The 27,325-nt window shown below is 40.3% G+C and overlaps 2 protein-coding genes and 1 non-coding gene across 3 annotated transcripts in view; 2 read left to right on the top strand and 1 right to left on the bottom strand.

Moving 5' to 3' along the window:
- The window catches only part of hydin (HYDIN axonemal central pair apparatus protein), an 81,376-nt gene extending 70,107 nt beyond the window's left edge, over nucleotides 1–11,269 (top strand). Inside the window, exons 72-92 of the mRNA XM_074677638.1 lie at nucleotides 735–826; nucleotides 911–1,127; nucleotides 1,257–1,451; nucleotides 1,540–1,666; nucleotides 1,760–1,925; nucleotides 3,599–3,746; nucleotides 3,952–4,153; nucleotides 4,275–4,481; nucleotides 4,604–4,773; nucleotides 4,880–5,078; nucleotides 6,634–6,786; nucleotides 6,902–7,072; nucleotides 7,347–7,456; nucleotides 7,571–7,793; nucleotides 8,030–8,239; nucleotides 8,344–8,507; nucleotides 9,257–9,407; nucleotides 9,492–9,722; nucleotides 9,810–10,034; nucleotides 10,415–10,696; nucleotides 10,843–11,269. Coding sequence (XP_074533739.1) covers nucleotides 735–826; nucleotides 911–1,127; nucleotides 1,257–1,451; nucleotides 1,540–1,666; nucleotides 1,760–1,925; nucleotides 3,599–3,746; nucleotides 3,952–4,153; nucleotides 4,275–4,481; nucleotides 4,604–4,773; nucleotides 4,880–5,078; nucleotides 6,634–6,786; nucleotides 6,902–7,072; nucleotides 7,347–7,456; nucleotides 7,571–7,793; nucleotides 8,030–8,239; nucleotides 8,344–8,507; nucleotides 9,257–9,407; nucleotides 9,492–9,722; nucleotides 9,810–10,034; nucleotides 10,415–10,696; nucleotides 10,843–11,043 — 3,844 coding nt within the window. The 3' untranslated portion in view covers nucleotides 11,044–11,269. The remainder of the gene's footprint in view (nucleotides 1–734; nucleotides 827–910; nucleotides 1,128–1,256; nucleotides 1,452–1,539; nucleotides 1,667–1,759; nucleotides 1,926–3,598; nucleotides 3,747–3,951; nucleotides 4,154–4,274; nucleotides 4,482–4,603; nucleotides 4,774–4,879; nucleotides 5,079–6,633; nucleotides 6,787–6,901; nucleotides 7,073–7,346; nucleotides 7,457–7,570; nucleotides 7,794–8,029; nucleotides 8,240–8,343; nucleotides 8,508–9,256; nucleotides 9,408–9,491; nucleotides 9,723–9,809; nucleotides 10,035–10,414; nucleotides 10,697–10,842) is intronic.
- Nucleotides 11,270–12,954: 1,685 nt separating this feature from the next.
- On the bottom strand, nucleotides 12,955–13,026 carry trnap-agg (transfer RNA proline (anticodon AGG)). The gene has a single exon. It is a non-coding gene; the product is annotated as a tRNA-Pro (tRNA).
- Nucleotides 13,027–14,427: 1,401 nt separating this feature from the next.
- On the top strand, nucleotides 14,428–25,431 carry herpud1 (homocysteine-inducible, endoplasmic reticulum stress-inducible, ubiquitin-like domain member 1). Its single transcript, XM_074678469.1, has 8 exons — nucleotides 14,428–14,825; nucleotides 16,356–16,433; nucleotides 17,070–17,144; nucleotides 18,863–19,059; nucleotides 19,977–20,087; nucleotides 20,201–20,572; nucleotides 23,135–23,255; nucleotides 23,418–25,431. Exons 1-8 carry the CDS (start codon nucleotides 14,673–14,675, stop codon nucleotides 23,595–23,597), a joined length of 1,287 nt encoding a protein of 428 aa, XP_074534570.1. The 5' UTR covers nucleotides 14,428–14,672; the 3' UTR covers nucleotides 23,598–25,431.
- The last annotated feature ends 1,894 nt before the right edge of the window (nucleotides 25,432–27,325 follow it).

The following is a 27,325-nucleotide window of genomic DNA, read 5'->3' as shown; positions in this document are numbered from 1 at the left end:
ACAAGCTTGTCGAGACATGTGCATCACTTTTAATTGTCCTCTGGAAACACTTCCATTGTGTTGTAGTGTAATTGCGGCGCATTTTTGTAATGTGTTTGTGTTGTGGTCTTTGCAGCGCATGTGTTGTTAAATTGATGAAGACTTTTTCTCAGTTTGCTTGTGTTCTGTCTATTTGCATGTGTTTCCTTCCTAAGATGCAGTGCTGTGAGCTCTCAGGGCCACCGTAAAAAATGACTAAAGTACAAAGATTGCACACCTGGACACATCTAGAAAACTTCTAAATGGAAACATCCAGGAGACATCCTTGTCAAATTCCTGATCTAACTTAACAATCTCCTTTGAAGAGGAGTAACACCTCTTTTCAGTGCTTCCTCCACATGTTTGAGATGCTGAGCCCAGCCACCTTTAGGTAGAAATTCATTATGGTCTTTCATACCCTTGATCTCATACTTAAGTCATTGCCCAAAACTTATGACCTAAGGCTGAAACGTAACTCAACTTGTAAAAGCTTTGCTCTCTCCACCATAAAAGTGCAGCACAACACCCACACCACTATTAATCCAACATCAACCCACATGCTGATTTTGCAAACCATATTCTACTCACTTATGAACAAGACCCTGAGATACTGTGACATCTTGACTTGGGACCACCAAAGGGAGCAAACCATAGGCTCAGACTTAGAGGTGCTGTTTATCAGTTGCCTTTGTGCCACTGTTTGTGTTTCTGTGCAGAATGCAGATGGTAAATCACGGCGCTGTCGAGCTAAACTTCTCCTGGCAAGTCGCAATGGATCCAAGAAACTCCAGGAACTATGACCAAGGAGGTACTGCAGTATCATCTCAACTTATCATGAAATCAGAGTTAAGCAATGGAAACTATGTACGTGATACTGTGTTGTATCTAAAAGACAGGAACCTTACCACTAGACCAGGAAGCAGGTCTGCAGGAGCCCGTCCTTCCAGTGCACTAGCCAGTGTGATGTCTCTTTTGATGGGGAATCCTGAGCTTCCTCCTTTTAGAATTGAACCCAGTGTAGGGACCATACAGCCTGGTGACAAGGAAAACTTCAGCATTTGGTTTTCTCCTCTGGAGGTGGCCCAGTTTCAGGGGAGACTTCTTTGCAGGTACTGAGAATTTAACATTTAACAACATGCATAAGCTAAGCATTGAAGACCCGAATAAACAAGAAGTGTTGGATAACACAGGAGATGGATAAGAATATTTTGTCTTAATACGTTCTTTATTTCTTACAGTATCCCCAACCTGCAGGAGGAGGATCAGGCTCCCTGTATCCCGCTGTGTGGCAACAGCGTGTTTCCTCTCTACCACTTTGACCTGGAGGACTCAGACTACATCAGCCGCCGCAACCCTGAATTCAGGACACATCTGGAACCTAACATCAGGGTGGTAGAGTTAAATGCTGTTGGCTTCTCTGCCCCATCAACAAGGTAACAAAAAAAAAAAAGAGAGATTTATGTCACCCTGTCATTCTAAGTCTTAAGATTGAAATGTGGTTGTCTATCATCTATTCTACAGATGTTTCACTGTCATGAACCCAACTAGTAAGCCCTACTCATTCAAATGGAGGTGTGAAGACACAGGTGACAGCTCATTCCGCTGCCTGACCCCACATGGCACCATCCTGCCGGGGAAGAAAACCGAAGTAAGACACTTGGAAGAATACTTTCTGTCTTTAGTATCTTGTAATATTCAGCCCCCAGTATTCACTTCAGTTATAATCTTGTGTGTTTTGCAGGTCTGTTTTGAATATGTTGCTGAGCAGCTGGATGTGGTGGAGTCATTCTGGAGCTTTGTGATAGAGACTCTGTCGTTGTCCGTCCCCTTTCTTTGCGTTGGCACAGCCAGAGAGCCAACTGTCTATCTGAACAGACCTTACTTTGACTTTGGGGAACTTCTTGTGGGTAAGAAACATAAACACACTATTAAAAATAGACCCATGCAGGTGTCTAAATGCATGCACAAGTTGCACCCTGTAATGAACACACTGAGATATAATTTGTTTTATCTTCTTCATGGATTGTACAACTGGATGCATGACAAAGCTACGGTCAAGTCAATGGAGCTAACCATTGTGACCAGGCAAGGAGTAGGGATGTCCCAATACGGATTTTCTGAATGATCTGATTTTTTCATGATGTGTTTTGCCGATACCGATCCGATCCAATACCATTCTCTGATAAATCCAGTACTCTGTAGGGTGATTCTGTTGTTAATGATGAATCATATTTGTTGTATTAAAGTGAGCCTTGTTGGTACCTCCCTTGAGGAGCACTCACTTTATCTATGTAAAGATGCTTTTTCACTATTGTTGCTTTTCCAAAGAGAAGTAGTCCCACACAGCAGACATGGGGTGCGTCTCAATGCGTTAATTTTGTACCTCTTCTTTCCTATCTCCTCTGCTTTATGCCTCGGCATTTTGAAGACTATCCCAAAGCAATAAATGTTCTCGGAGGAGAGAGTAGAGAGGATGGAGGAGACTGATCAGAGGAGCTATGATCAAGGAAACAGGAGAGCTGGCTTTGCGAAAAGTCTTTTCACTGACAGACACGCTCCCATATGGAATATCACTCTCTGATTGGACGCTGCAGCGGCTCAGACTTCTCTACATGAAACTTCAAAAACATAACAGAGTTTAATGAGAGAAAAGACGAGCTGAGGACAGGCACTGAGGATCGTTCAGAAACTGGTCAAAAATCTGGTAATAAAGTGTTTGTTGTAAGTTTAAAGCACAAAATACTGAACACAACTATTATGAAATCAATAGAATAAAGGATTAACACTGAAAAAAAAATCTAATAAATAGTATCTTCCCAAAACACAATAAACTAGTTTACGTTAATAAATTTCACAGTTCAGGATCAGATGAGCTCTAGATTAAGGCTAAATAATTCATACCTAATCTAACAATTACGCATTTTACCGGTAAAGTGATCTGTGTTTTTCTAAACAGCACGTAGAATAAAAAGAGAGCAGGTTTTCTTCATGGTAACATGTTTGATAAACAGGTTAAAGGAATAGACAAGACTCTGTTACTGTTTATGTTTTATCAGAGTTATCACAGCACATGTTCAGACGCACAAACAGCTGTTAGAGCTGACTGATCAGAGGTGCTCCAGAGGTGATCAGCTGATGCTGTTATCAATAAAACATGTCGCTCTGTGACATGTGGTGCTCCAGAGGAGAGGATTTCCCATTGCGCTAAAAACGAATCTCCTCCATCCTCTCTCCTCCCTTCATTTCCTCGCATCTCTCCCATGCATCTCTGGTGGGAGGGACTAAGACGCAAGTGAACGACACAAGTGGAGGAAGGAAGGATGGAACTTTGGAGCTTTGAGACACATCCATGTTTGCAATGTAGTTTGATTTACAGCTGCCGTAAAGTGTGATGGTGCTGAAAATATGTCAAAACTGGATTGGTCCCAATCTCATAACAAAACCTGATACTATCCGATCCTTCAAAAATAGCCACATGGGACGCTACTACTGATCAGTGTATCGAAACGGGACATCCCTAGCAAGGAGGGTATAAATTTATTGATATGATTAAAAGTTTGTGTGTGTGTTTACTTCAAAGGCCGTAAAGTGGAACAGACTGTTTTTCTGGTGAATGGAGAGGAGGAGCCCTTCCATTTCTCCGTCATGCAGTCATCTCTTGTCTGTGATGATCAGGAATCCACCCTCGTTTTGCAACCAATGATGGGAACATTAGCACCCAAAGACAGGTTAATGACACAAAAAAAACAGGGAACACAGCTAAATGTAAATAAGCATGCATGACTTTATCTAACTGTTGTTTCATCACAATGTGTGATTAAACAACAAATATTACAGCTCAAAAAGAAGAAGAATTTAAATCTGGTACTTCTTCCAATTTTAACTCACAAGAGAACAGTGAATCTATCAAGTAATATTTACCCTCTGGTGCAGGTTGCCATTGTCAGTGACCTTCTCACCTACCCGGGAGGGCTGTGTGAGCTTCAGGTTGGTTCTGAAGGTGAAGAGGAAGTCAGAGCCGCTCACATTCACAGTCAAGGCCAGTTGTTTCACTGTTTCAATTCAAGTTGAAAATCCAGACGGAGGTTTCAGAGAGATCAAAGCCAACCATCAAGACACTCTGGACTTTGGGGAGGTCAGCACACTTTTAAATTACAGCTTCTAATACATGCAAGCAGCACTGCAGATATGAAGACTGAAAGAAACTGCCTTCTTTGCATCCAAACTATCACTATATATAGATGGAGATTTTGGAGCTATCCAGCCTGAATCTATTGATGTCCCATCCAGCAAAATTCAGCCTCGGGATCAGCTTTGACCTGTCAGGTCCCAGTGAGCTGCTTCAACATCTAGAGGCGAAACCACAAAGTGCTAGTCTCGAGTTTGGGAAACCGTTGCAGACATCTCTTATCTTTAGCCCACGGAGTGTTTGTGACCTTGAGGGTGTCAGACTAGGTATTAAGGTGAGATATGTCTTCTGTTGAGTGTCTTGTTAGTTTTTACATTTCTTGTGCTCCATAAAGAGTAGTTTAACTCATAAATGTCATATCCCGTATTCTCACTCCTCCATCTTCCCTTTTATCAGGTAAAGCATGGGCCAACGTTTACCTGTGCCATCACAGGCAGGGCTGTGTCATCTAGCCTTCAATTTTCCTTCGACAAATACAACTTTGGGAAGCATTTCCTGTACTGTCCTGACACAGCGCCAGCATCACAGACTCTAGTGATCAGCAACAAAGGAGAAAGGAACATCAGGTGGGTCTCTGTTTCTTTCTTTTCTTTTACTGCTTGTTTGAATTCTTCTCAGAAAGTGAGAATGAAAACAGTCTCAAAAACAAATGCTCTGCTTTGCTCTCCTCAGTGTCCAGTGCCAGTTCAAGAACACCCCTTTTCTTGAGGTTGACTTCGAACCAGATGTTTTGTCCCCTGGTGATGTGATGGAGGTCCCAGTCAGGTTCTATCCCCGCGAGGCCTGCCGTTACCATGAAACACTCAACTTCATCCTGAACAGCGGTGTCATTAAACATGTGGACATACTGGGACAAGGTGTTGAAAGGAAGGTGAGAAATGACCACTCTAAAGACGAGCTTTGTTACTTATCAAATATAACAAACGCTGTTACAGGAACCCAGCAAGCCTAACTTGATCAAGGAGCTGCAAAGGCTCTTTTTTAAACATTAAGGGCTCTAATTTTCGTAGACCAGGCGCAAGCGCAGGCGCACCTGCCCTGCGCCGGCCTTCGCCGTGCGCACAGGGCGTGACTGGCGCACTTTGCAAATTTCCTGCAGTGCCAAGAGAGGTGCAGTCAAGGCGCAGAGGAGCGCAGCGGAGCGCAGCGGAGCGCAGCGGAGCGCAGCGGAGCGCAGCGGAGCGCAGCGGAGCGCAGAGGTGCGCATCCACGCCTTCCTCTGTGCAAATGGCAGAGAGGGAGGAGAAAAGCCGTGAGTGGGTTGAACACAGCCGAGCGCTGTTTACACCAATCAAATGAGCGCCTCTCCTCACCTTTGAATGCCCTGCGGGCGAGGCGCAGCGTCTGATTGGTCTGAGTGATCGGAGGACACGAAGCGCGTCACTGTGTGGGCCAGCACCCGGGACAGATGTAATCTGTTCCTTTGTCATTAATAGGAGTACAAAATGAAGTGATAGTTACACAGCTGGCTTATCCATTCAGAATACTTTTGATCCACCTGCACTCCTGGTTTGTCATCTCCAAATAGCAGAACCTTTGGTGATATACTGTATACTCTCCCAGTGTCTCCACCTCATCCTCCTCACAATATTGTACTTCATCTTTTTAGATCACGTTAAAAATAAAGACTAAAACAGGGAAATATGGGAAATCACAGGTAAATCCTGAGTGACAAACATTTATTTTGTCTCTTTTTTCTTCGTCTTTTCTCTCCCTCTTTTCTTTGAACGAAATGAAATGAGAGAACCAGATATACTCAGTATCAGATGTTAAGGCTGTTTATTGTTTAATTGTAAGATGTGCATCAAACTTCTAGCTGCCGTCAGGTTAACTTTCCATTCTGACAAACGGCTTTAATCTGACATCAGATGTGACGGGACAGTTAATATAGATATAAATGTATATGCTGGTTCACACTGTTACATTAAATAGTGATTGCTGTGATTGTTTACTGCATTAAAATGTGCCTGAAACTCTGGAAACCTGCCTCTGAGGCTTTGATGACATGTGCGCACATGTGCGCCTGTCACCAAATTACAGCTGCGGAGGGTGCACTGCACACGCCGAGGATAGACCAGGTTGGAGCTGGCGAGCTTTCAGCGCACTTGTTTTGGCACGAAATTGTCACTGCGCCAACATAAATCTGCTGACACCTCCCCCTGGCGCGCCGTCACACCCATCTCTGCGTAGACGGTCTACCAAATTGTCAAATTGGCAGCGCATGGAGGTGCGCCACACAAAATTAACACTGCGCGAGTTGCGCCAGGCTTTCGCCCCCTGCGCAGCGTCACAAAATTAGAACCTTAAATGTTTACATAGCTCAAATTTATAACACATGTCTAAAATTGCTTTTGAAGACATGAAACACACTTTAAAATCAGATGTAATAAACCTCTCAGTCATGGTGATGTCTCATTGTGCCCTAGCTGGAGGTGGAGGATCCCAAGCAGAGAAAATTGAAACTAGGATCCCTGATGGTTGGTCAGAAGGTGAAAAAACAAGTTGTTCTGGTGAACCGCAGCCTTCTAGATCTTTCCTTTATTCTACTGCTCAACACAAATGACACACTGGATCAAAGGGTAGGAAACACATCCCAACACACACCAACACCCACACACATGCACATCTGAACTGTTATCTGAAGCATTTGATAAGATCCTTTGATCACTTCTCAACCCCTACATTCTCTTCCAGGATCTGTCATTCAGTCCTGCGGGTGAGCTGAGCCTCAAAGCAAAAGGTGGTTCCTGTACTGTTGAAATCCAGTTCTCTCCTCGCCAGCATATACCCCCCTTTAGTGCTGAGCTGCAGGCCCAGTTTCCAGGCCTCTTTCACCCCCTGCTGACCATTCAGGGCTGCTGCAAGGTAGGACGTGCAGAATGCAAGGCTGATAAAAAATGATGATTTGTTGTTATCTAATGACTTGCAATCCCTTCAAAAGCATTTAATGTGTTTTTTTTTTACTGCATGCATTCTCAGAGTTATTTTCAACCAGATGTTTGACACAGATCTATTAAAAAAAACAACAACAACTGATCACACTTTGTGGAATGGCCCCTCATTTATGGGTTCTTTGGCTCTTTGAGAAGAGAGTGTTTGTTAGATAAAGCAATGATAATCTAAAAGTTGTAACGGACAGGTTGTGGAGGTCCAGTTGGACCAGGACCACCTGGCTTTTGGAGCTGTGGTCCAGGGCTGCCAGGTCAAGAAGAGGATTGTTATGATGAACACTGGGGACATTGGTGCCAGGTATAGTTAAATGTATAAAGTACATTATCCATTTTCAACTCACATAATTATCTGAGATAACACTATAAGCCTTCCTGTTTGGATTCATATCCTTGTTATTTCTTCATTTCTTAGATTTCAGTGGAAAACAAGCAGTTTTCCTCCAGAGCTATCCATCACACCTGCTAAAGGCTATATCTCTCCAGACAAAGAGGTTCCTTTTGAAGTGACTTTTGCTCCAGTGGAACTGAGTAATGACACTAGATTTGAAAATGTGTTGTGCAGTGTGGAGGGCTTCTCCTCGCCCGTTACCCTCACTGTGACAGGCTCCTGCATCGAAGCAACCACCAGCAAAGAGGTTTGACTGATTCATGCCAATATAATCCAATCAATCTCTAGACATTTGCTTATCTGTAGTTTTTGCATGTGATTAATAGGAGTGAAAAAGCTAAGTACTAAAAAAAAGCTGTATTTTTTATATTTATACCCTGACATTTCAAAAATCAAAGTGACATACAGGACACACTGCCACAAATACAACAGTGGACTCATCATCCCTCATGATTGTACATCTTCCTAACCTCTTGTCCCCAGGTGGTGAGTTTTGTTTGCCCAGTGCGAAGCTCTCACACCCAGACCCTACCTGTGATCAACCCTACAAACGAGTGCTGCAGCATCAGACCTGTCATTGAAGGCGAGCAATGGAGCGCTGAGCCCTCTGTGAACCTTGAACCCCTCCAAAACAAAGCGTACAGAATCACCTACAAACCGCTGACCATGACTGCTGATAAAAAGAAGCATCTGGTAAAGTGCCTCAAACACAACAGTCAGCACAGTGCAATGCATGAAGTGTGAAATGAACCTAGTTCCAGATATTAACTTGTTTTTGTCTCTTCATCTATCCTCAGGGATCAGTCTTTTTCTCCTTCCCTGATGGGAGCGGCATGCTCTACTCCCTGCAGGGAACTGCTGAGCCTCCAAAGGCAGAGGACACAATTCTGCATGAGCTGCCTGCCAAGACTCACCACACACAGATTATCCCTGTACACAACTGGCTCTCCAAGCAACAGCGGTAAAAACACACCCAGACACCTTCAAGCCCTGAGCAAAGTATGACCTTATACCTGTAACAATGGTTTACGTATTTGGTTTTTAGTCCATCCGATAATACGACCCCAACACATTTGGCCTCTATCAACTCCCAGCTCTTAATGCTAAAGGCTAAATTATGTCTATTCCACAGCTTGTTGCTTATTAAGATTGTCACTGCGTCACTGCAATCCAAGGTGATGCTTTAAGATGAAAGAGAGCGAATAATAATTATACATTTTTGCTAAAAAAGGTCTGAAACAAGCAAAAATCCAAACAAGTTAAGAGGAACAGCGGATTCTGAAAATTCTCTAAATAAAGCGTGAATGCAGACCAATATCAGATTTTTTCGGTGGGAGTCTGTTTATTTGTGTTTTTGGTCAAGTAAAATATGGCCCCGTCTGAGTGCAGAGGAAACCAGCAGAGGAGCAGGGAGGGGGTGTTTGGTGTGTGCGCTCTGGGCTTCTGCTGCACAAAAACACTGCTGTAGGGGTAATTTCTGCCCTAAACCTTGTGATAGGACCCAACTTGTTCCATCCTAGAGTATCACTTTAAAATTATAGATCGTGCTGACAGTTCTCCTCACGTGACTCAGCAGACTTGAATTTTACCCTTTGATGAAGCAAAACTCCTGCCTCACTATCATCTCTGTGCAACATGAAATATCTAACTGTGCTGAATAGAAACAGTGTGTCAGGACATCTTGTCAAATGTGTGTTTCTGTGTGCTCAGGTTCCGTGTGCTGATGGAAATCCTAAAACCTGACAAGGCAGATGCCACAGTGTCCCTCAAGGGTTTACAGTACATTGATGTCCCCCCTTCATCCAAAAGAGACTACAAGATGTCATTTTTTACATACAAAGACGGGCAGTTCAACACCAAGGTTTGACCACACAGATTTTTCTTAATGGATCCGAAAGGAGTTTTTGCCTTCTTCTTATGTCTACCTTTAACTGTGTTTCCTCAGGTCACATTTCAAAACATGACATCCGGCGAGTATTTGTTTTACCTTGTTACCTTCAAGGTTACCTCCCCAGGAGTACTGTCTACCATTGAGCTGGAGACATCTGTCCGCCGGACAGTCTCAGCCACTGTGGAAGTGGAAAACCCGCTCACTACTGCCATCTGCCTCAGCACTGAGTGCAACTGTCCCGATGTCAATGCCCCAGCTCAGCTCACTGTGCCAGGACAGTCCAAGGTGGAGCACGAGTTCATCCGTCCACTGAAAACACTCGTGTGCTGACAAACTTAAACTGATGTTTCCTGTGTGTGTCCCTCTTTTTAGACTCCTCTAAGCTTTGAGTACCTGCCCTTGCGTGCGGGTGAGTCTACAGCTCGGCTCACTCTGAGCTGTTCTGATCTGGGCTACTTCCACTACGATCTGGTCCTCAGAGCTCTGCCCCCACCACCAGAAAAAACTGTCTACTTCAGCACCTCTTTGGGCAGCAGCCACTCTGTTCTTATTAAATTCATCAACTACTCTCGCTTCAAAACTGAATACTCATGCACGGTAAGATAAACAGAAACTTATGATTCTTAGGTGCACCCCATGGTCTTGTTATTCTTTTCCTCAGCTGGTCTTGTTTTCACTCACTAATATAAGATAATGTTGATGTCTCCATTCTTTCCTGTGATCTTTTCAGCCATAGCAATGAGTAAGCTGTGGGTAGATTTCGAGTCCCCTGACCTACAGTTTAGCTTTGTTATTGATGATTTCTGTGTTATTGGTATTGCCTTACAGTATTTTCCCTAATACACTTCATTACTTTCAGCTGTAAAGAAAATGTTTATCAAAGGAGACCGTACCTGTTAGAGATTTGACTGAAGTATTCCTCCAGATAAGGCGTTTCCTTAGCTGTGATAAATCATCTTGTTATCTCCCACCTCCAGACTGATTGTCCAGCCTTCACTGGGGATGAGAGTGTCAGTGCCTCTCCAGGATCTCAGGCAGGGTCAGAGGCCAGCGTAGAGGTTTGTTTTGAACCTCACCAACTGGGAGAAGTGAGAGGCCAGCTCAGTCTGTCGTCAGGCAGTGGAGGAGAATACTTCTTCCCATTACATGGGACCTGCCTCCCTCCCAAACCCCAAGGCCCATTCATAATCAGGGCAGGTCGCAACATCACCATCCCTTTCAAGAATGTTTTCCTGCAGACCACTGGTTTTTCTTTTCAGGTGAAGACTTGATACCTTTAAATTGACATCTGAAATAGTCACAGTACAAGAAACGTCTCCTAAAAATACTTCAATTTGATTATTTTCCCCCACTCTTGAGTATTTCTCTAATTTGTTATATCTTGATTTATGTGCCTTACTCCCAGGTTGACAACCCCAGCTTTAATGTTAAAGGAGTGGAATCCATCCCCTCCAAAAAGACCTTCAACGTCCTGATCTCTTTAGACGCCGCTTCTGCAGGGCCGTGGTTTGGCAAGCTGACCATCTCTAGCCAGCGTTCTGAAGGCCACAAAACACCTTGCTCCTGGGTCTATTACCTGAAAGGTTACCGTCCTGAGTCGTCTTGAAGATATTTTAAAGTACAGACACACAGATTAAAATGAAACAGTTGCCAAAAAAGAGCCACACAATCAGCCAAAATGACTTTAGGAGTCACTGTGGAACTTGTTTCTCTGATACTGTAGTTTAATGCATTTATGGCTCATTTATTATTTCACCTGGATGATAATTTTTAAAGCTGTTTTTCTTTGTTTTTAATGCATACTGGCTAGATTTGATCTTTTTGAACTTTTAAAATACAACTGAAGAAAAATAAAAAGATAAAAAAAATTCTTAAATGTCAACTGCATTTTTCAATTATTCATGAATCAACGACTTTTAAGACTTGAAATGTCCGTGAATCAGTGGATTATGTTTGGGTGTAGTTTATTCTACAAAGCTAAAGAGAAGAAATACATCTAATCATAAGGCTTAGTCTCGATTTTAAGGCAAAGAAAGACTTTTTTTGGCTGGCATGGCTAGACTTGAGTTTCTTGGAGGTGGCTCTGTGTGGCAACATGAAACGTTTACCCCAAACCTGGGGGGGGTATGTCTAACAATCACATCCACATTAACTTCTGTTTGAACATAATCCGCAAATGTTAAATTTTTTATAAGTTATATTTGCTGAGCTAAATTTTTTAGGGATTAAAAATAAAAAAGTTTGACTTGGAGAGACAAAAGGAAACTTTTCAGTAAGCGTTGCCTCTGACATGCAAACAGACTATCGGGTGGCTGTACTGCAGTGGTGGGTTAGTTTTCTGAGATTTGATTTGAGCCCAGAACCTGCTGTCCACCTCCTTAAGTGTCCTCCAGCTCTGAACCCCAAAACCCAGAGACTTTGCCAATGGGATAAGCTAACACCCCCCGGTTCCACCCCTGCTAAGATGCAAGCCTGAGGTTTGACTGTGCTTCAATTAGGTGAAGGAGAAACTGCATCAAGGCTTCATCATTACCACCAGATGTATAACAAGATTTACACAGCCTCAGATTTTATGTTACGCGGTTCCTCGAGGTCTTTCTGATTAAATTTTCTTCCCTAAATGATGATTTTAAAGGAAAACAAAATGTACAAAGCTGTATAGCCCTCATTTTGGCTGTAATTTTACTTAATGCCCTTATTACATCTCTTCCTTAATGCTCCCTCCAGCTGATTCTTAATAGATATTAGAAACGGCTGTTATAGATTTAAACATGATCTTACTGTGCCCATGCATCCACAAATTGAAGTTAAAATTATCAAGGCACTGGGCAGGTGGAGCAAGTGCCCTGTGTGCTGCAGCTACAGTCCTCGTTGTGGTTGTAGGATTAATCCTCAGTCCTAACATGATTTTCTCATTTCCTCTCTCCTCGTATTCTTTCTCAAACAGCCTATTCGAATAAAAGCGAAATGCTCAAAGCACAGTCTTAAATAAAAAGATAATATATATTTTCATCTCCACTCTAAAACACTGCTGAGTGTTTGGCTTGGCTAGATTGACTTTTTGTGCAGCTTTACTTCTTTCAAATATTTAAAGGGACATTTCAACAAATAAATGAACCAATTCAATTGTGGTTCACATTAGGTTAACTTTTGCATGATTTTCATTAAGTTACAAACATTATGAGGACTTACTGGCCAATAACTCTGAAAATCAGGTGCTCAAATTTAGTCAACGATTGTTAGCACTAGCTGTAAATATGAGTTTTAATTTTTAAATATTGAAAGGTGGCATCCATCTACCACAAGATTCATACTAGTTTAATATGGCTTTTAATTTTTTTTTTTAGGCTGTTGGTTTTGCATGGAAACTTTGTAGTTCAGACAGACAGGAGGACATTAGTGAGACATTTAATCTCATTAAGTGCAATCTTGTCTTGTTGTTTTTCATTTGTTTGACTTCACACTAATTTGCAAATAATCTTTTAGTTTGTTTATGTGACCCTTTTGGGGCAAAATTGGGCTCGTCCGGGATTTGAACCCGGGACCTCTCGCACCCTAAGCGAGAATCATACCCCTAGACCAACGAGCCACACTTAAGGGAGAAAATCAGAGGGCTAAATTCCCGTCCCCTGAAGTTGAAGACCTGCAGAAACTTCAAAGTGATGATGTGGCAACTTTAGGATCCAAACATGGCTAAAGGGCACCCCCTGCTGCTCAACCTTTGACAGTCCATGCTGCATTTTTGTTCCCTGTCTTCCATGGTTTGAATGTGTATAAGTTTTAAAATAGAAATCGTCAAAACAAAAAGCCACGGGGAAAGAGCGGATGAGTTTAAACTCAAAAAATGGCAGATCATGTATGGTATGGTATGTCCGCGAGTCATGCATGGTATCATTTCAAATGAGTTTAAAACACAAGTGTTACAGTATTTGAAAAACCCTTATTCTGGTTGTGCCATATGGTGCCATTGTGTTGTTTTTGCAGACACAATGTTGATGTTTCATGTGAAGACCAAATAAAACAGAATAAAACACAAAATCCAAAAACTTGATTTCAATGAAAACTTTTATGCCAAGCAGTGGCATAAATAAAATGATGTCAGTTAGCATCTTCCTACAGGATAATGCAAGTATCCTCAATACCACGAGACCTTTGAGTATGGCACTGATAACGCTTTAGATCAGATGATACTGCATTATTGATTTCGTTTTTTAGTTAATTTTTAGTTGTTGTTTTTTTATTATTATTATTATTTGTTTGTTTGTTTCGATGTCAAATTTTTGTATGTTGGACCAAGAGTCGTCTACTCAGTCCACTTTGAACTGGGAATGCGTGAAATATTTTTATCTTTATTTTACATATATATTTATGTTGAACATTTACATTCACAATATCATCTCAATTACAGTTTTCATTAAAAAAAATCTATTTAGTTGTAAATTTATTTATTAACGTGATAGCCCCTTAATATTAATCTCATTTACAAGGGAGTCCCAAGTCAGGTGCCAGAAAAAAAAGAAAATAAATCCCTTACAACTTTCACTTATTGTAAGAATAACATATGTGCTTCTACAGAGGATTTGTCAAAAGTATTTCCGTTTGTACGTCAAAGTGCAGGATGATCTGATGGCTCTGGCGAATGGGGTGGATCCAACGAGTCGCCGCCCTGCCCATCGTAATTACCTCTAATTTAAGGTGACAATTAAAATCGAGTGGAAACTGGAGTTATATATGCACTGGAGACACAATAACCATTAATAGTGATTACGAACCCCTATTTAAATTACTTTTCCTGTTACATTTTCCTGACAGATAAAACCAGACTTTGGAAGATCGATGAAACTGAAAACCATACAGTCTATGGTGAAAACGTAGGTATTGTTGTTAACATACGATCTTCGTACAAAAATGTATTACTGCGCATGCTTGATGTGTGACGATTCCCCATGCCTCCACGTCTGAGCACGAGAGTCCGGTAACCAATCAGGAGCGGCCACAGTGTGTTTGGAAACAACATTCCCCTCTGATAAAGTCCCGTATGACAGCCTGCCAGTCGAAAGACAACTGTATCTGAGAGAGGTCCGCGAGTCTGCATTTTAGAAGGACTGTTAGTGTTGTTTAATTCTACTTTTTGAGTCATACAAACACTGGGACTCTTTTTTTTTTAATTACTGCAGCAGCTTAGAAAACCTTATCACCGAGGGGCGAGACGAAGAGCGCAGAAAAAAAGCGAAAATGGATGTGAGGCATTCTCAACAAAAGACGACTACTGTTATCATCAAAACGCCCAACCAGGCTCAGGAGGACCAAGCTGTTGAGGGCATCTACCTGAACTGGACTGTAAAGGACCTCAAAACGCATTTGAGCACGGTCTACCCATCGAAACCGGTGAGTTTTCATGGGGCGGATAAGTTAGCAAGCTAGCGTTAGCGGAACTGGTTAGCATGAGGCTGCTCTGGAATGTCATAACGAAACAGCTGATGTAAGGGCAGTGAACGCCTCTCGGACATTTCTCTGTTGTTGTTTTACTTCCTAAATACTCACTCCAAACCTCAATGAAGACAACAACTAGTGTAATTTACTCCAGAAAGACTTACGGCTGATCCCCAGTTTGCTGTCTGTTTATCATTCAGATGAATAGAGAGTGCGAGTAGAGCGAAACTAAGTCATAACTCTGTTCTCATATCTGTGGCCTCTTGTACTTTACTGACTTTAAGCTGTTCCTGGGATTATATAAGTGAATATTCACGTGTTGTCTTCCGTTTTTAGAGCTTTTATTTTCAAATACTTGCGCCATATGTTGCAGAATTACCGAAGTTATATTAGAGTCTAATGTCTTATTAGCTTTTATTTGGTTTCAACTTTTTGTTTACACTCTCAGCTTGGCTTTAGTTAGTTTGCAGTGTTCCACTTGGATTCATGTCTAAACTATCTATTGTAAAATATTACGCATACTTTCGATTTAATCTATTTTTGATTAGTTGAAGGATTTGTTCAATATGGCATTTTAAATATGTTTTCTTAAAGACAAGTACAGTTACTCAACCCAAAAACATCAACCATAGAGGATATGTGTCAGTCTTTGCTAATGAAATGCTTGACTAGAGAGCTGTTGTCACAGCTGTTTGATAAAATATTTCATGACAATGCAAACCAAGTAACCAAATTTCATTCATCTTTGGGGACAATTTTCATCCTCTGCTTAGATGACAGTGAAAAGATGAGCAGTGTCATGCCTCATCGAGATCTTAAGTCTTGAAGGGATTTGCACAGATGAGGTGGCTCTGGGCAGGAAAAAGCACATGATTGTCAAAGTGAAAAGTCAAGTGTCAGAATAAAGTTAATCATTTCTTAAAATGACTGTCACCCATTGGAGGAGCTACCCATGTGCTTCTGAAGAGGCTTATTCACCCGTTTTTCCATGAGCACTTCAGCAGGATGATGCAGAGCACATGACGATATTAAAAAGACAATTAAAGTAAAACATATTTGTTCAGCATTTTAGAACATTAAACTTTCTGCAGCCTGCATTTTAATATTTGGATTGGTTCATCCTTCAAGAAGGTTTGTTTGCAGTATCAACATAACCTCAGATGTACAAAAGGTCTTGTCAGCTAAATTAAAAGTTTGAGCCGTTACATCAGCTTCTAAATTTGTCAAGTATTAACAGATCTCTGTAACATTTTAGATCACCTGTTATGACAACCTCTCCCCAAACAGACCTTCTCTTGTTGTATGGAGGAACTGGCCTTGACTTTCCTCTCCGAAGTTTAATCACAAGTTTTCAATACACTCAGCTTTTTTATGTCCTGTTGTTTAACAGTTGCAGTAAACCATCTGGATTTATTTGATATTAACAAGAGATAAACTATTATTCATAAGTTTTACCTAAATGATTTGTTCTTGTTTTCTCTGCAGGCTGTGACTGAGCAGAGACTGATCTATGCTGGCAAACTGCTGCCTGACTATCTACATCTTAAAGATCTCTCCAGACCGGTATGTCTCTGTGTTTGCTGCTAACAGTCATTACTTCAGCATGTTTAGAAGAAGGATGTTCTCTGACATGCTCGTGATGTTTGACATTTTTATCGCCTGAAATGAGTTTCAAGTGTGACAGGTTGATTATAGGTCTCTGTGTTTTAAACTTGTTGGAGAAGTTTTATTTGGCCTACTTTTCTCATAACAACTTTTGTCTGATGAAGAATAGACACCAAACAAAACATCGTTGTTCTATTAATACACAAGAACACTGTTGTAACTAGGACAGTGAATTATTTCACATGGCTTGCTCATGATTTTGTTGTGTGAGTCTTGTCAGAGGCTCATGTTTCTGGAGTTAGTACTAACTGTAGTCCTGAAAATATTCCCAGAAGGGAAAATGAATAAACACTTTTAGAAAACATCCCTTCCACCCTGCCACTATACAGACATTAAGTATCCAGGGGTTGTAGGGAATCACATAAAGATAAATTGCATAAACATTTTAATGTTACCCAAACTTTAAGTCGTTTGAACATTTGAAGACTCATTAACATTTGTTGAGTTTTATTTAGCTGTTACTGCCTTAATTCATCCTTGTTTTTTCCTCCTGCACATTTTTTATTTTTTTTGCATATATTTTCACTTTTTCAGACCGACTCAAGTCTCATAATCCATCTGGTGTGTTCTTCTCGTCAACCCAACCAGTCACTTGGAGCAAGGCCAAAGGTGAGAACGGTGCTTTCAGCTCAAATTAGTCGGATGCACTTGAGATGTTTTTTCACTAATAACAGGAGTGATAATACTAAGGTGAAAAGCCCACACATCTGAACATCTGAAGATGTTTCAGGTCTTAGCTTTCTTTCAGTGCAACAAACTGATATCTTATCAATTGTTTTTGTCTTATTTTAAGTAAAAAATGTCTCATTATACTCAATATGAGACATATTCAACTTCTCAATCCAGAAAACTGTCTTATTTTAAGTTATTTAAAGTAAAAAATGAGCTCTGAATTGCTTGTAACAAGTGAAAAAATCTCCCAAAGGCACAAAAAATTGCTCAAAACTGGAATAATGTCTTAATATAAATAACTTTTCTCTTGTTCCATTGGCTGAATATTTTTATTTGTTTCAAGCAATTCAGACCTCATTTTTGTCTTTAGATAACTTGAAATAAGACATTTTTCTGGACTGGTCAGGTGAGTGTGGCTCATATCAAATCTTAAAAAGACATTTTCTACTGCGAATAAGACAAAAACACTTGACAAGAGTTTTTTTTTTTTTTTTTTCCACAGGGTGTCTGCGGGGTCTTGAGAAGTATTAAAAAGTCTTAATTGTGGTTTTATGAGGTATTAAGTTTCATAGGTATTTAAGCTTTGACCCAAAAAATATCCATGAATATTTATTTTCCTCCTTGCAACTGTCCCCTGATTGGGACGTTAAACATTCAGCAGATAAAGTTCTAAAATAGAATAGAATAGAAAAGAATAGAGTTACTTTATTGATCCCAAACTGGAAAATTGTTCTGTTAACAGCAGAAATCGATGGAGTCAGTAGAAAAATACTAAAATAAAAAAAGAATAGAACGAAAAAAATACATAAAGACTCTAGTTACAATAAAATACAACAATAAGGATTGTGAGCGATATAAACACCAGCTATAAATTAACGTCATTTCCAGTTTCATAAAGAGAAATTAAATACAACATTAAAGCAAATCACACAATCTCCGGCACATGTCCTAAATTTTAAAAATGATTAAATATTTTCTCATTTTCTTTAGCAAGTTGCCTTGAATAACTGCTGTTTCTTGTTTGTGGGAGTGTGGATAAACCTGCCTTTAGTTTCATCTGTTCTTTCAAGCTTTATTCCTCCTTAGCTTACATCATTTCTGTAAAAATGTAAACTACAACTGTTAAAAAGTGGATGCCAACAACAACTGAAAGTTGCGATAAAGTCTTAAAAATGTATTGAAATCAACCTCAGGATTTTAGCATTTACCCTGTTTTAGTGTTCTTAAGTATTGAGACATCACATTTTTTACTGTCATGCACTAAGTCACGGTGGAAATGATGATGCAGTTTTGAATTGAAATATGAGACAATCTTATCGTTGTAAACTTGTCTTTTCTATTGAGGATGTTTTACCCTGATGATGAAATCCTCAGACAGAGGTTTTAGACACTGACAGGTGCAACTCTAGCCTCTGTATTTCCCTATCACCATAGAGACATTAGTTTCACTTCAGCCATCACGCTTCAGAGCTCAGCCACAGTTCTGAGATGAAAAGTACGACTAAAAATACCTTGAAAGTCTCAAGACACTGCTCTGCATCAGCACACGCTGAAGAACATTCCAGGTGGTTGTTCATCTGAAACAGTAAAACACACTCGTCGTGTTATTTCAGTGTGCTGTTGCTCTTGGTGAATGTCAAACTCTTGTTTTGCAGACTTCACAGCCTCCTCTCTCTAGTCCAAGACCAATGGCAGCCCCTGTTTCACCGAGTACCAGCAGCCCCTCCACCACAGACCAGACACTGAGCCCAACAGAGCTGAGACAGAGGAGACAACCTGCTCAAACTTCACCTTCTTCTGCTCACACACAGACTTCTCCACCAGGGACTCCTGCATGGCCTTCTGCCGCAGTGTAAGCCATAATAGATTAAAATATTTCAAATTCTTTCTGAACAAGATTTTTATTTTTATTTAATTTTATTTTTTTTGCAAAGCTTAGACCTGCCGTTTTAGGTTAGGATCAGAGGTGATGACACTCTTAAAAGTGTTTGTACATCTACTCTAAGTTTTTAATAACTGTTGCACCAATGTTACCAACATAAATGCACAAACACCCTATCAGCTCTGACATTTACATGAAAGAAAATATAAAACAGATATATTGGTCTCGTCTTGAACAGTCAGAGTAAAAGGAGCAACCTAGCTCAGGAATTTGGCGTCTTTGTTGACATTACCCTTGGTATCTTAATGTCAGGTCCTAATCGGATGGACTGGACGTTAAACTGACACCATCCTGCCAGCTCTCAAGTGGAAAGTTTGCCAGACGGGTAAACAGAGCTGGTCATGTCCACAGTTAATCCCTGATAAGTGAACATTTATGCAACCTGATCCCGTTGACTTAGTCTGTAATTTCCATGAATGGACGCTCGCTGAAATCAGTGAGGGACTCAAAAGTTGTCATAAAATGTAAGGTGATGTTACGATCTTTCCTTTAGTTTATGGCAGAACCAAGTCATTGTAATATAATGCAAGGTGGTGCATTTATGTGTTATCTGATATTGGTGCTGCTTAGGAGAGGAAAGAAAGGGTGTGTTAAAAATATTTCAACCATAACAGACACAAGTTTGCAAATAAAAGTGTGACATGTCAGTGAAAAGACTCATTAGATATCTATAATAAGTCCATTTCCTTCTACAGAGAAAATATCCAGAGTAAGTTAAATAGAATAATATCAAACAGCCTCATTATCTCCTTGTCCTGTTTCCTCTGATACTGTTTTTTTGGATACCAGTTTTAAACAGATGGTGACTCTATTTTCTGTGCCTGCAGGCCTGGAGCACCTCAGATGACCCAACCAGCCTTCCCCACTTACTCCCTGTACAGCCCTCAGCAGCTTCTGTGGCTCCAGCACGTCTATGCCAGACAGTACTACATGCAATAGTGAGTTCTTCATTAGTTTTATGGATTCTGCCTTTCTGTCTGACATGATCATGAACATCTCTGCACAGTTGGTTGTCAGCGGTCTTGATGTTTGCCTCATGTATCACACACAGCCACGCAGCGTTGGCAGCAGCAGGCACCGCCCCGCCTGCTCCAGCTACAACCCTCGGCCAGTACCCCGCTGTTCACGCGCACCATGTTCAAGTACCAGCTCCCTTAGCCAATCAGAACCCCATCGATAACCTTCAAGCCAATCAGAACCCCGTGCAAGATGGAGGTTTCATCAACCCTGGGGAGGCCAACCAGAACATGAGGATGAACGCACAGGGAGGGCCTGTCATGGAGGACGAGGAGGATATGGAGCGTGACTGGCTGGACTGGTTGTACACAGCTGCCAGACTTGGCGTTCTGCTCATGATCGTGTACTTCAACTCCAACCTGAGCCGCTTTCTGCTGGTCATGGGCACGCTCTTCCTCATGTACCTGTAAGTCCAATCTGAGGCTTTCTGCTGGGAAACAGGGGCTTTACTTTTCTTTTAAATTCAACAAACACATATGGCTGATCAGCCTTATTTTGTACAGTATTGAATTTAGTGACTTACTTTAACGAACCTTCACCTCAAAGGTTCCTTCATTTGCTTGGTTTTGCATTCAGCCTTTGAGTAGTAAAAACTAAGCTCCTCATGATAAACATTTAAAACAGCCTCAGAGCTGAATGAGGCTTGGTTAGTCTGAGTTGTGTGTCAGAAACATGTACATGTTTGCCACAGCTGATTTTGGAAACACAGGTATGAATTGTTAAGAAGCCATAGACACGTGTCATTTGTTCTTTAGTGTCACAGGATAAATACAGAAGCCAATGACTGTTTACTCACCTCCCATCCTTCAGGATATGTTCTTTAAAGAAGCAAAGCTTCTTTAAAGAAGAACAAATGAAAGCAGCTAAGCTCTGTGTACTGGCTGTACTCAGAGGAAAAGGCTGGGGAAACTGGCTTTTAAACATCTGTATGATCATCTGGTTTGGTGATATGTGGCTGATCTCAGGAAGAGAAGAAACTGCTTATTTAAATGGTTAGTGGCTTGGTTTGACTGACAAAGCATTATTTTGAGTTAGTCAATGGAGGAATAGTTACATAAACAGGAGCACAATTTCCCCTATTAGTCAGTCAGTTCATTTTAAATCACAAAATACTTTCACAGAATAGTTTAAATCAGTCATAACACTCCGGCCCTTTTACTGCCTGCTTTAAACATCTGTGTAGGAGCCAAATCAAAGATTTTATGTTTTTCATTTATTATTTTTTGTAGGAATACATGTTTCTTATTTTTTTGGTCGGAAGAGGTAGTCTAAAACAGTTTTTATTTTAACATCCGTTTCTGTAATTTTATTTCGAAATACCAGGGAAGTGTGTGCGTGTGTGGACAGTTTGAGCGACACAGTTTTCTGACCTCAGAGTTGTTACTGTATTTTTTTTAACTTTTAGTCTGATTATCTGTGAAAGCTTTTTTTGTATGTCAACATTCAACAGTTAAGAGAGACGAGAGCTGCTGTGGATTTATTCCTTTTGTTGGTGGGTGGACGTCAGACTGGAGGACTTGAGCGTCAAGCTCTTAGCTCCACAACTAGAAACCCACAATCTGTAATGTGTCATTGGTGTGATAGATTGGTATGGGTTTTTTCTTGCACCTGAAAAGAGGTCTAGAGCTTCCATCCAGAAAGTCTGGGTAACAGAGCAGCGAGGCAGATGTTGTTACTTCCTTAACAAAGCTGAAATGCAAATGATTGAACAACTTTATGCTTTCAAATGAAAACCAAAATAGCAGAAACTGACAAAAACACAGTTATTAACCAGCTCATTTTTTTAATTTGGAGACATTTATTCTCCTATTTTAAGGATTGAATTGTTTTAAATGCTTACTCAAACTGTATGTCTCTCTCTGGTTTTCCTCCTTGAATTGAAACAATATGCAAACTTTTTCCTGTGACATCCCACAAAGCTTTAACCCAGCTCCCGTGGGAAGTCCCATCTGAGTTTTACACGTGGTGATACCATTGGTCCAACTTTTATCTGACATCTTGTTCCACATCAACACCATTATCAGCAGCTCAGGCCACGTTGTTCATTTACTCAGCATGTCAGGCTCTCACACCCTGTTTGCTGTTACATAATCCTCCTCTCTGACACATAAACACAGCAGTCAGTCCAGTTAAAGTCTTTTGTTGTTGCTTTTTTTATGTCAACACATCCTTTTTTCACAGGCTGAGATGAAATAAGCTCAAAAAGTTCTCAGAAGTCAGTTTGTGAAGGGAAAGGTAGAAAGGTAAATTTTAATAGTGGGAAGAAAGCTTTGCTTAAAGAAAAATAATTCACGTTTCACACATGATCAGTGTTTTTTTTCTTTGTTCTCACTGCCACCCATCAGCCACTTCGCCACCCATTTTACCAATGAAGTATTTGAAATAGTTTTATTGTTTCATTTTAGTACTGTGCATCAGTTGAGAGCAAAATACAAGACATACATGGGTTTGGGAACATTTTATACAAGCAACAACTAAATTTTGAAAAGCAAAGTAAGTTTGATCTCAGAACATTTCCTTAAAATGTACTCGGCAGAGTTTTATCAATAGCATTAGATTTCTCCTCAGTTATCAGCACCTTTCTTAGTTCAGTCTTACATCTTTCAGTCATTGTGTTTCTGCAGCAGATGGCCATTTTTAGTGAAATAAAAACATGCACCATTCACCTGGCTCTAAATAACAGACAGATCAGGTGGGCGGCTTTAAGTTTGGTGATGAACCTTTGGTGTATTCAGCATCTAAGGAACTAGAGATCCTCCTCTAGATGTTCAAAAAACAACACTAAAGCTTGAGATTGGTCAGCTTATGTTTTTCTGAACACAGATGAAACTTGTCAAGACTCATATTTCTAAATGTTTGACAATGAATTGTTTTGTGATTATTCTGACATCTGCTAGTTTTTTTTTCACTTAGTTTATGCAGTGATCTCATTAATTAATGTATTTTTGGTGGTTTCACTTCTCCACAGACACACTGCTGGCTGGTTTCCCTTCAGAAGGCGTGCACAAGTCCAAGAGCTAAACCCTGCCCAGCCCCCTGAGGTCCAACACAACCAGCAGAATGAGAACGGAAACCAGATCCCACATCAAGTAAGACATATCAGTCAGATAAAACCCTTCTAGAGAAAATCTGTGTGTAGAATAGATCACTCCTTCATAGCTTTTAATACATTTTGTAATCTTTAGATGAGAAAGTTGTGCCACAAACAGTCTGTAATTAATGATTTATTGTCTTTGACTCTGTCTGTAAAGGATGATGAGCATGCTGACATGCAACAGGAGGAACCAGCTGCTGCCGCAGACAGTCCAGGACCAATGACAGCAGTTTTGGTGCCTCCTCACCGGGTGTCAGTAATGTGGACCGCCTGGGTTTTCTTCAAAACTTTCTTCTCCTCTCTCATTCCTGAGGGTCCTCAGGGTTTGGCCAACTGAGCGTTATTTTAGCATCTTTATTCTTCTTTCTGGGGGAACAAAGCTCTGTGGATGAAAAGCTGGTGGAAGATACCTGGTGATGTTGACTAAAGAATGAAAAGGAGGGCCATGGATGAATCCCTCTGAACATGATCTCCAAACTGAAACAGAAACCTGGACACTTGTGTTAAATGCTTCCTTGTGACTTTTGTGCAGTTCACAGATAATCTATCGGCCAAACAAAGCTGAGCGTGAATGTGGACTGAAAACAAAGGACATTACGGCTGCAAACATCAACCATAAACCATAAACTAGTCTAAATTGTTCAGCTGGATCCCAGCTCTTTGTTTAGTCAAACATCCTGCGAGCATCAGCTTCCTGTTCGCCTCCCCTTATCATGTCACAACAGTAGGTGGCAGCAGAGGGCTACGATAACTTCTGCACAGCTGTCACTGTAGACTGCTGTGTGACTCTTCATGTGAAGAGGTGTGTTTGTGCTTTTCGATCCCCTCGGGTGTAAAATCAGTTCATCTGATTTTTTTAAGACCCTGATTCAGATTGATACTCTCACAGTTGTGAGGATTATGCAGGATCCTCAAACAGACCCGGCTACGTACTGTATCTCACCACTTTCTGAATCAGGTTTTCTTTCTTCTTACAAATGTTTTGATCACAGATGTACAAGTGGAAAGATTTAGAAAGATTTAGCTGGATTTAAAGACTGCTTCTGTTTAAGGAAGCCTGGAAGGATTTGAGCTGCATTAGTTTTATAAAAGTATGATTTTGAAAACAATCTGAATTAATTTTTCTTTTTATGAGACTAGACCCCTCACTTTTAAAATATCTACCAGACATGTCAAGAATTATGTTAAAAAATCATTTTTTTCACAACTTGACCATTACCATACTTGTTTTAGTTGTTTGTTTTTTTTCTATCAGCTGATACGTGATGGTTAAAATCATCAAAACAATGTGTTTGAGTGCCAAATTGCTGGTTACATTTTCTTTAAAAGAAGTGATGTTGCCATAATAAAGAGCAGACGTTTAGCAACACGTAGCACTTTACAACATGTATCTTATGCAAGTTTGTACATAGGGGTTAAGGAGTTTGGAGTGAGGTCTGAAATCTTAAGTCGTTTAATGTAGAGCAGTTGAAACTTTCAGCATAACTAAACCAAACAGGTGTAATTTGTAAGATAATATTTGTAAAGTTATAAAAGTTAATTTGACAGGTTTAATGACCAGCTGATGAGCTGTGCCTGTGTTTGATGTTCTCGTTGCACCCAGGGATCATGTCATTACTTTAGTGGGAACAGGTCCTCTCATCACCAACATTCCCAGTGTGTAAAGTGAAACATAACGACGCTGCTGAACATCACTGCTGATGTAGCTGCCAGTATAAGAATTTAAGCCTTACCTGTCACTGAGCAGATGCAACAATGCATTAACATTTTGTAAATGCATCATTATTCCTTTTAATACAATGATGAAATTATGGATTTTATGCTATAAAGTGACCTGTGTTTATAGGCTCCTAATCACTTCATGTTTGTTTTTGTTTTTTTAAATGTAACAACTGGGTTTTAACTTTATCTTCTGTCATCAATGTCGTTTAAGTCTCCCTTCTTGAGTTCAAACTGTTTTCTGTTCTGTTTTAACCCTTGTTGTAAAGTTAGCATGGTTACCCTTCAGGATAGGGGATGTGCTCACTCTGTACATTAGAAGCTTTAAAAGCTACGGCTCTTATAATCTCACTGTCTGTGTGAGGTCTTGCTCTTTGTGGGATGTTGTAAAATGAAGTTTGTGTTGAAGGCGACCAGCAATAATGGATGCAATAAATGTTTTTTAACTTTAATGTCTCTGCGTTGTGTTTGTGATGATCAGAGGCTTGTATTGGTGTCAGTGCACAGAGTGCTACTAGAGTTTGTTAACCTCGTATTCAAACGCATGAACCCGATGAAGGTCAGTGACTCAGGGTTGAACTCAGGGTGCTGTAGCATAACATTATGACTCAAAGTAGACCATCGTTCAGCTTTCACTTGAACAAATCGAAGGTTTGAGTAAATTTTCCTGCACATATTGTTCAAAATAACTGTTAAATCTACAGGCATGTTAGCAGCCCTGTGAGGCTGAACCTTAACACAGCAAAGCTTTGAGCTGTTTATTTGACTTGTTGACGTGTTGCTTTGCATCAGTATTTGTTTTAAGGCTCTAGACGCATCTATTCAAACTAGTTTTACTTACAATGAAAATTCTTTCAAAGCTTAAACGGCTCATCACATTAAGGAAATAAGGTATCTAACAGCTGCTGCAACATCGCACTTAAAACCAGAACGGTGAAAGTCTGATGTCCTGGAACAACTTGTGTCCCTTTCTGACTAACTTTAAATATTTTTCTCTGGTTTCCATGAAAATCAGGAAAATCATGGGCATCATCTCATCTTTCTTCTTATTTCTATGAACCTAATTTAATGCCTAACAATGGCACTGGGGGTATTTCACTGTCAATATTCAAGTTAATTAATAATTTGAATGTTGAATCTATGAAGGTCATAGTCTCAATTTCTTCAATATGTACAATTTCACTGTATCAATTATGAGACTTGCTTAAAGCAGGATTTTAACCAAAGAGAAGAGATAAACCAGTCACATAAATTATGCAAAATTTTAGTATTTAAATTCACCAGCCTGAACAAGACTCACTGTGATTTCAAGCTAAGCATAAAGAACGCATGATTTTCATCCAGCTGTGGTTGGTATTTCTCTTGGAAAAGTTTTCCTTCTCAATTTCTTTTGACTTTTAAGGAAAATACTCAATTTGTTCTATTGAACATTAACATTTTCCTCTTTTTTGAATACTACAAAAATAAAACTAATAATTCAAAAAACAAGAGAGGTAAACAAATAATTTAAGTGCAATTTAAACATATGTCATAGAAATGAAAGTAAAACTCGAAGGCATGCAGCCCACACATGATCATAATATTTTGCTGGTTTAGAGGACTGTTTGCTGACTGGAAAATTTAAATTTAGTCCTAGTCCTTTAGTCCCAATGGCAAAACAAAAGCAATAAGATAAATAAAAATAAACTTGTTTCTATGAGTTTTCAGATATTTTCCACCAAAAAAGTATTTGATGCATTAAGGTGCATTTTGTGAATTTCCAGGGTAGACTGAATCAAAAAAAAAAAAAAAAAAAAAAAAAAAGCAACCATGAACGGTGGGACGTATTTGACAGAGCATGTTCAGCAGCTCATTCAGGAAGGTATCAGTTATAAGCAGAGATGGCAAAGCTGCACCATGGCAACTTCAAATTACTACAATCATAAAGCCCCAGATGAACAAAGGCCCATCATGTGACCAGTATAATCACCAACATGGACTTATTAAAGACCCTTATCCAGGTATACAGAACCTACAGCCATAAAGGAGCACAGCACACAGTCTGAATGAAGGATAAATGTTGGCTTCCAGGGAAGGTGAAGACTCTTTGCCTTGAGGGATTACTCAAAGTTATCTTGGCCAAAAGCACAGTGGGGTCCTGCCTGTCCACACACTGACGTCGCTGCTGCATCCTGCACCACAGAACAAGGTGGTTACGAAAGGGAGAATCACACAAGACCATGTCCCGATATTTCCTCAAATGATCTACTTCCTCTCCACTCAGATCACCTCAACCTCCACCAGATATGGTCTTTGCTCGCCCCAGGGAGCTCCCAGCCAGAGGGCAACCCTGTAGCCCTGTTCTGC

Source organism: Halichoeres trimaculatus, unplaced genomic scaffold, assembly GCF_033239565.1.
Source record: "Halichoeres trimaculatus isolate MK-OKI-2021-1 unplaced genomic scaffold, fHalTri1.1 fHalTri1_scaffold_10, whole genome shotgun sequence".
Lineage (NCBI taxonomy): Eukaryota > Metazoa > Chordata > Actinopteri > Labriformes > Labridae > Halichoeres > Halichoeres trimaculatus.
Note: the sequence above shows the minus strand (reverse complement) of the source record. Positions and strands in the feature narration are given on the sequence as shown.

Coding starts and splice junctions, on each gene's coding strand:
- herpud1 (XM_074678469.1), top strand. CDS start 14,673: ATGGATGTGAGGCATTCTCAACAAAAGACGACTACTGTTATCATCAAA. Junction 17,145..18,862: donor CACTTGGAGCAAGGCCAAAG/GTGAGAACGGTG, acceptor CTTGTTTTGCAG/ACTTCACAGCCTCCTCTCTC. Junction 20,573..23,134: donor ACGCTCTTCCTCATGTACCT/GTAAGTCCAATC, acceptor ACTTCTCCACAG/ACACACTGCTGGCTGGTTTC.